Consider the following 9,281-nt stretch of genomic DNA (forward strand, 5'->3'; position numbering starts at 1 on the left):
TTGCAACCATCATCTGTTTTCTCTTCGGTCACGCTCGGTTGATTTTTCTAGTCGGCACACTCATTTCCTCCATTACCCGCTGGCTGCTTCCCAAACAAACACACGTGCAGCTTGGCATTTGTGCTGTACGTAACAAGTCACGCGACGTGACGCTGCGGCTGTGATTGGTTCGGCTCTGCGCTACTTAATTTGGATTGGCTGACCTTTTTTTTTTTTTTTTTTTTTTGAGGACAAGAGCGGCAAGGTCTATCGCGATAGCTTAATTTCTCTATCGAGTAAAAGTTATATCGCGATACATATCGTTCTATCGCCCAGCTCTACTTACAATATAATTAATATTTTGCACTTTAAGTAATACAAATTAAAGTGCCAGTAGTATTTCAACAAAAACAATAATGTGCAAATAGGAAACTAAAAATGGCTTCTGTCCGTAAGTTTAAATAAAGCTTCAAATTAAATCAAAAAGACTATATTTTCCCATCCAAAATAATAAGCTTTCAGAGTTTCCAGATGTTTCAGTTCATGGAGTAATGATTGCAGTGGACATGCTGTGGAGTGAGTTTTGCTCTTATCCGTGAGATGATGTTCCCAGCTGCTGATAACCACACTAAAGATGTTCTCTGTCCTGACTTCAGCCATTTGAGAGGTGCATGAACCTCTTTACAGGACAAACTCATCTATTCAATTTTGCTTAATACTAGTAAAACAGAACAAAACAAACATTTACATGGTATTAGTACATGAAGTGTCGTCACATTTTTAAAGCTGATGTCATCCTTTATTGCAACCCCAATAATCAGCAGCCAACAAACCAGAAAAGGTGCAAAATTCCCACAACTGTCCATTAATTAGGAAAGAATGCAGCTCTCGGTTGAGTATCTAGTTTAGAAAAAAAAAAACATTAAAAAATAAAGAGAGATTAAGAGTGCATTCACCTCATAGTAACATAGCTACTTTAACCCTCAGCCTTCACTTGCACCCTCAAACTGTGAGAAAATCTGGAATTATAATTTAATTTCATATAAGCTGCCCCTGTGATCACCAAAACATCCTCATGCGAGTGTTTGTTACTGATAAAATGATCCACGATATCTACAAAGCACCACTGTTCTGTTTCTCCACAGGAGGTGATGCAACATCCGTCATGTGTGATAGTTAACCAAAAGCATAGCTTTAAGACTGCAGCATATTAATCTGTCAGAGCCCTTCCTGACATATTTGTAGACTTTCTGGACTGCAAACACAGCCTGAACAGACTCCAACTTATAATATCCATCATACGCCAAGATATTTACTTATCAGTCTTTAGGAACATCATAGATAAAAACAAGCAGCTAGGAGGACTCCTTGTTTAACAGTATGCTGTCAGTTAATTGGTATAAATAAAATCACAACCTTGTGCTTAAATGCTTCGGTCAGAATGCAACGTTTCATTCCATCCAATAAAACATTTATGTGAAATTGCATCATAAATTACTGATGAATTCTTGAGTTATGGCCAGAAAAGACATTTTGTGAGGTCATGATGGTGCAGACCATGGATACCATCTAAAATCTGGAAAAAGACCATTCATAAGATAGGATGCATGACTGGACAAAAAACAAATAATTAATTAAAATCATTCCAAAAGTACATAAATAGTTTTTGCACAGTTTCTTAAAACATGGCTTATCTGACCAATTTATTGTTAGATTAAATGCCAATTAGGATTCTGCCGATTACACAAAACTGCAAAAAGAGTGTTTATTACGATGAATCTACAGCAAAGTTTACAACACATTTGTTTGCCAAAAGTCCCACATAACAGGGCAGCACAGCATCATGTTAAGTATGGTATGCAGACCAATCATGAATACAGTCACAGTCACCCACAGGCCCATTTGGAGTCCAACTGTTAGCCAAACAGCAATGATTAGACTCCACAGCAGGAGCATTTAAAGCAACCAATACCCGCTTGTTTTCAGCATCGTAAAGTCTGGCCACTGAACCTGCTGCAAATGAAGGTGCTGAACCGTTTTCACTTTTGCTTGCAAGGCTTTCTATTAATGTTGATTTAAATTATGGGAAGATTTATGGAAAAAAAAAAAAAATCAGATTGCCCTTCCCTTAGAAATTGGAGTAGAAGCAATGTGCGATTTAAGATTGAGATCAAGTCTGATATCAGACTACAACATTTATTGAACACGGAAAGAAAAATATGGACTATAAATGTCGAAAGCTGTGACCTTGGACAAAAACTAGAGCACTGAAATAGTGCTGTATCGTCCACACTAAAAGATTGCAAAGACAATGCGGGGAACCGGGGTTTGAGCAGGTCTGCTTTGTGTTGAGAGGTAACAGTGCTAACTGACTCAACCTTGTCCCAGTGCCCTTGAGCACAAAATTCAGACTGTCACATACAAAAGGACAACCAGGACTGCCCACTGAACAGTTCATCTCATGCTTTTTCTGTCTTTTCCCATTTATGTTTTTTTTTTTTTCCCCACATGTCAGAACTGTCTGAGCATCAAAGCCACAAATGAAATTTGGTCGGAGCTGCATAATGATAACATCCTCAATTGTAATTATACCGCTCGGACCAAATTGGAGCTGCATAATGATAACTTGGATTCTTAAAAGCTATGCAAGTATATTTACATAGCTTTTAAGCAGAAGTAAAACTGTAGCAGGTAGCTCCACATCTTTGACTTAGCAGAATTTTTATAACAATAACATTACTCAGACTTTGAGAATAATAATAATAATAATAATAATAATTTTGCATCATAGCTGGCTCATCTCTTGCGCCTATGTCCATCTGCCCAGCAAACATTTCAAACTAACCAAACGTCGACTGCTGGTCTTTTCTTGATATCTAATCGATTCAAAGTTAGTCCTACTGGAGCTGTCCAGTCCAACCACATTTGAGTTTCACACATTTTGTAAAATTTGTATTAATTATTTATTGTGAAGAATCCGTTGGTAAAGTTTAGGTATTTGCAACAAACTTGGTTAGGGTTACAAAAAGATCCTGGATTGGGTTAAAAATAAAAGGACTCTCTCGGTTGCCATGGTAATGCCACCCTGCTTTCACTGAACAAAATGACACAATGTCTTCTGTTATGAAATGTACTTCCTATTCAAATGCAATACCTACACGTTTGAAGAAAAAAATTAACCCCTGCTGGATAATGGTAAGGTTTCAACTGACTGGAAATCAAAATGGGGACTCAGTAAGCCATTTTTTTTCTCTCTCCATCGTGATTTGTAATGCAGCAATTCTTAAATACAAAGTTTTCATTCATTTAAAGAAAATGTATTTTTTCTGTGGACCCACTGTAAAAACCATATCATTTATTTTATCTAATACTTATTTAATTTGGCATATTATGAATAATTAATAGAAAAAGATGTAAAACTTACGAAAATACAATTAAAAGCTCATAAATCTATACACTCCTTCACACTTCCAGAGCTGTTCAGTGGGCTCTTTGCCAGGCTGATTCTGGCCCCTGGGCCTTATGTTTGACACCCCTGCTTTAAAGTGATTTTTCAAATTTCGAAATTGCAAAGCATTAATGGCAAATGGCCTGTATTTGTATAGCGCTTTTCTAGTCCCTAAGGACCCCAAAGCGCTTTACACAACCAGTCATCCACCCATTCACACACACATTCACACACTGGTGATGGCAAGCTACAATGTAGCCACAGCCACCCTGGGGCGCACTGACAGAGGCGAGGCTGCCGGACACTGGCGCCACCGGGCCCTCTGACCACCACCAGTAGGCAACGGGTGAAGTGTCTTGCCCAAGGACACAACGACCGAGACTGTCCAAGCCGGGGCTCGAACCGGCAACCTTCCGATTACAAGGCGAACTCCCAACTCTTGAGCCACGATCGCCCCAATGTAATTAATTAGTTAATTAATGTAACTAATGTCCCATTTTATCTGGTTTTCATCACTTTAAAAGATCCAGAACAAATACTAGTACGTACACATAGCTATACATAGTATGAGTAGTACCAGATTGCAAATTACAGTGTATGTCATACCTTTAAAATCTGAATTAAACTTTAATGGCCAAATATCTCACTCCAAATCCTGTCGATCAAAGCCTGCAATACATTTTGCTCAACGCAAGTCCAGGTGCTCTATAGAGTGAAAGCTTTGAATTATTAATTAGCATGCCTTGTTGCTTCCTATGTTCACCACTTAGCAGTTTGTAAGCATTTTGCTCCATATAAATGAACCCGACTGTAGCCTGAGTCACGTCAAGATATCCAACCAGCCATTCGAGTGGAAACAACGACGACCTGTGATATTCGTGTCTGTCAGGTGAGTGTGTCTGATATTCTGTCTCCATCTGTCATTTGTGGAGCACACCAACAATTAGCTTCATTACTGATTTATCTGGCAACTACGCTCTCAGTTAATTAACCTATAAAATGTCAAAAACGGTGAAAAATGTGCATTGTAATTTTTTGAATGCACCAGACGCTTTTTTAATGTCCTATTGTGTCCGACTACAAATCCAAAAGCTATATGGAATTCATTTACTGATAGAAATGACAAAGAAAAGCACAAAATCATTACAAAAAGGTTTTCTTAATCTATAATTTAATCGGCTACTTTAAATGAACCGTCTGCAAATGCACAATTCTTATTTAATTAAGAAGAAATATATTCAACCTTATAAACAGCAAGCAATGCATTTCAATACAACACCACTTACACAGAATCAGTTATTAAAGCAAGTAACCACAATTATTTGAAAAAGCTCTACTGAAAGTAGGGCAAAGTTTAGCTTTTTAAAATCAATCTCTCTTTCTTTGCTCTGTTGCACAATCTCAGTCACACTTTTCACTCTTCTTAAACTTAACTTCATTTTTATTTTTTTTAAGAACTGTTGTATATAGAAAAGTTTTTGCACCATCTTACAATTATTTCCCTTGTGGGATCAATAAAACATCAATTGAACGAGCTGTTTATTTTTATTGAATCATTTGGCCAAAACATTAGTAGCTTATTAATCAATTAACCATACACCTGAAGCTGCAAGAGGTAACATGTTTCCACAACTTGGAATGTCCAAGAATAGACAAATAGCTTCCTTATTGACTCGTTTTTTCAACAAATGGTATTTAAAAAAAAGAAAAGAGGAAAAATTACTAAATTTACCCCATTTACTGTCTTACATCAACCTGTGATGCTGCATCAGTTTTAAACTATATAAATATATATAAAACTAGTGTGGAAGGATTTTAAAATGCTTCTGCTATTTATCATAATAAAGATATTACAAACAAACAAATATATCAGTATCATAAATGGCCATACTGTTTTTGTAAACGCTGATATCAGCCCTTTATTTTGCAGTCCATGCCCAATATAAAAAATAAATAAATAAAAAAAAAATTATAAAAACATAGTTACACAGGCCAAGAGACCAGTTGGCAACCACCTGTTGCTACAGAAAAAAATTGCATTCTTCTGCTAGTCGTAAGTGCCTGCTGAAGGTGCTTTGAAATCAAATGCTAAAGCCTCGTTCATGTCGGCCCAGAGTGTGGCGAGTGACGCAACGATAACCATCGGTCACTATGGAAAAATGTGTATGCCACAACCAGTTTGCTATTGCTAGGTGAAGTTGGTCACAAAGTGGTATACCACACAGAAAACCTGTGACTCCTTTGGCCAGTAGCAGATTGTCGAGTTCACCCGTAGTTTGCATGGAATTTGCTGATTTTTCTGCAAATGCTCGCCAACCACTGTCCGAGCAGTGAAAACTATCAAACATGAAATGCAAAGCGAAAATGACGGCCGTTCAGCTTCAACGCAAAATATGCCCTTTTTGATTTGGTTTGGTTCAGCAGTAATGCAAAACATCAACTTTTACAACGTTTTACAGTAGGACATTCAGCAAACCCCAAGTTTGTTAAATAACATGTTTACACAATATTTAGTTGTCATGATGCTGGGCGGTATTAGCCAATGCTTGTCTCGCTCTCTTTCATGTAAGTACATCTAAGTCACAGCAATAAGCATTTGTTTCTCTCAAACAGGTTTTGGGTTGATGTTATATGCATTAAGCATTAAAAATGTGTACTTTACCCTACAGCAAACAGAATACTTCTATTAGCTTTTGAAGGCTTTGAAATTATCTTCCCAATAGCAATAACTTCTTAAGTAACCTCATAGGACCTGGAAGAAAACAGGCCTATGTGAAGAAAAGACTTGAAGCTCATACTGGTGTTAGAGCAGGCTCCTGCATTATTAGATGGTCACCACTGAACCCATCATCCCCACACACACACACACACACACACTGGATGACAAAAGAGGGAAAAAAACAAAAAAAAAAACATCTTACCTGTATAACCTGCAACCCAACCCCATGAAGACACCATGGCCAGCAACCACTTGAACATGATGCCTTCAATGTGCCAGAAAACGGAGCGGTCCCATATTCTCAGGGGTTGAAGCAGCATCAGGTACAAGCAGTAGGATGGGATGGCTACACAGTTGTTGATGAACATAAAAGTGAAACGGAGCACGGATCTGAGGAGAACCCAGACCAGTTTCCCGGCCCCATCCAAGAGCTGTGCCATCCTGATACACACCGTCTGCAAAAGGACACACGCACGGCAGCAGTTAGCCTCTCCTACTGACTTGTTTCACAAGACAGGAAACAAGTCATGTGTGCAACTTGCATCACGTTATCCTCACTGTACACAAACTGTCTGAACCAATCCCCAAATTTACTCATAGCTATTACACACACATCCGTACACACACTCTAAACCAAGCAGAGTCTGCCGCTAACCGGCTGAGGCTATTTCACGGAATTTATATGTAACACACGCGTCCTGGACGCTGCAGTCACAGTATTGATAATGAAGATTTACTCTTAAATATGCCCGCTCCTTCTTCTTTAGCGACAGTCTGCTAGCGGCCAATCTTTTACAGTTTTCCTTGCAAAGACAGCACCATAAAAGGACCAGCCGCTCAGGACGCGGTCGAGTACTTCATGACATGCTAGCTAGCGGTGGAGTGAGTTAGCATAACGAGATTAGTTAATAAATATTGGCACTATTGCGAAATAGACCGACACGCACAGCATAGGAAGCTAAGACTTAACACTCCAGTGTTTTACGAGACAATAACACACGTTAACTCGTACGCTGGGTGTCTGGAGGCTCCTGCAAAGTGCAATAGCCGTGTGCCTCATCCAGAATATAGCCCGACCCCTGTAATTGAGTAGTAAAAGTCCTGTAGCTCATGTTACTCACCCGGTTACCGTCACTGAAGCATCCAAGGACGGCCGAAGGTGCAGCTAATTGTTGGAGCGAGATAAACGCTGTCACGTGTACCCAACCCAGGAGGTTAAGTTAGCAGTATTTGCAGGTCGGCATGGTCGGGCTATCAAACGTGGGGGTCAAAGGTGGAAATACTGCGCGATAAAACTGCGGCTGCACCCATTTAGCTATAAAACGCGATCTGCTTGGGAACACGCTCAATCCCGGAGGGCACCGTTAGCTCGCTAGCTGGCTAGCAAGCGACTCCACTCGAGCGCCGCTGGCTCCATCTCAGACACCGGGATAAATCCTCTGATGCATCATCATCATCATCGTCATCGTCAAGTTAGCCGACCTCCCATTAGCGAATATTGACGAGAGGCGGCTCAGCCGACGAGGGGAGGCCTGTTGGGATCAGCCCTGATCGTTAGACAAACGCGCCTTAAAATATGCACCGCAGGTACACATCAAATACAAAGATCAGCGATTTCTCGTCTCTAGCTTCCAAGAGCCGTTGTCTTTCTCCGGATGCCGATCACACCGCGTCAATGTACACAAAAGATCAACAGGATCGGAAATGATATGATCCTGCCTTCACAATAAAATCTTCTTAGTAGTAATCGTACAAAGTGAAGTCAGCTTTTTTTCTTTTTTTTGGTCTAGATATTATGCTATTAAATGAAAAATAAAAGGCTTAACTAAAAATCCTTACATGTCCACGCCAGGAACCTTTAGTATTTAGTCACTTTTGTAGATTAACATTGTTAAATGTTCTTATAAGGTTGGATTCCTCACTGAGAAGATAAAGTAGTTTGAGGAGCTCCTGAGAGAGAGAGGTAATAACAGAAGGAGGAAAGTTAGTAAATAAGGAAGTGCAAACGATTACTAAGGAGGAAGTGAGATTAGCTATTTAGAGGATGAAAAGCAGAACGGTCCATATGACATACCTGTGGAAGTATGAAGATATCTAGGAGAGCTCAGTGGACCTTTTTACACAGTCCACTGAAAGGATGAGGTGCAGAGGTGTAGTAGCTTCAGAGGGATAAGGATTATGATGATGATCATCATCACAGAGATCATTCCTGTTATCCAAATATCTGACTATAGTCTATACATTTAAACAATGATCACCCAAACAGAATTAGCAAAAATTAGCTTAATTATCGCACTTTTTTAGAGTTTAACTCAACAAATTATAAATTAAGTCAACCCTGAGCAGCTGCTGGAACAACTATTAGCCTATATTGGATGATTAACAAGACCCCCATCACACTTCCAGTATTCACTTTGTTTAATGTTTTAGGAAGATCATCCATATAAAAACGGAAACAAAACACCTGACAATATCCTTCCTAGTCAGATCACGCTGGTTACTAAAAAGGATGTAGGTTCCAATGAATAAGTCTTGATTAGTTCACTAAAGATTCAAATGTCTGATTATTTACAAAGTTACAAACAGATCATTGTCACATAATCATCATGTTTTTAATCTTTGAGCTTTTTTTTTCTCCATATTTATTTGTGCAATTTTTATACCTGAATATATTACATTTTTAAATGTATTCTTTTCGCAAAGTTATGAAAAGCTTTAATGTTGATGGTGTTGTCCTGTGAGGATGTTTTACATACATTTATGTATATGGTTTCTTTTACTGTTTAGTTTTTGCCATAATAAATCATTTCTAACTTTTTTGTGTAATGAAATGTTGGGCTCTTGTATTAAGAAAATTAAATGTTTCTAAACATTTATTGTTTGGCCAGATCTTGTATAAAATAAATTTTCACATTTATTTTATTTTTTACACTTTTTTTTTTTTAATTCTCCATAATTAAATATCTTGAACTTATAATATGAACTGTATTCTTAAATGTTTATTGCTCTGGTCATGTGATCATACTCTACTTATTCTTGTTTTTTGTTTTTAATACTTTTATTAGTTCAATAAAATATTACCTATATTATGGAATAATGTTATATATACTACAATACTACCACTACTACTAATGA

At 38.2% G+C, this 9,281-nt stretch overlaps 1 protein-coding gene across 2 annotated transcripts in view; it reads right to left on the reverse strand.

The window, feature by feature from the left end:
- Positions 1-7,828, reverse strand: part of lpgat1 (lysophosphatidylglycerol acyltransferase 1) — a 66,887-nt gene extending 59,059 nt beyond the window's left edge. For both annotated transcript variants that reach the window (XR_013093141.1, XM_076873968.1), the window contains exons 1-2: positions 7,268-7,828; positions 6,349-6,601 (exon numbers count right to left, since the gene is read on the reverse strand). Coding sequence is in view for 1 of the 2 variants with exons in the window: in XM_076873968.1 (XP_076730083.1) it covers positions 6,349-6,586 (238 nt within the window). In the remaining variant the exon portion in view is untranslated. The remainder of the gene's footprint in view (positions 1-6,348; positions 6,602-7,267) is intronic.
- Positions 7,829-9,281: the final 1,453 nt, after the last annotated feature.

The sequence above is a fragment of the Maylandia zebra genome, linkage group LG15 (genome assembly GCF_041146795.1).
Source record: "Maylandia zebra isolate NMK-2024a linkage group LG15, Mzebra_GT3a, whole genome shotgun sequence".
NCBI lineage: Eukaryota > Metazoa > Chordata > Actinopteri > Cichliformes > Cichlidae > Maylandia > Maylandia zebra.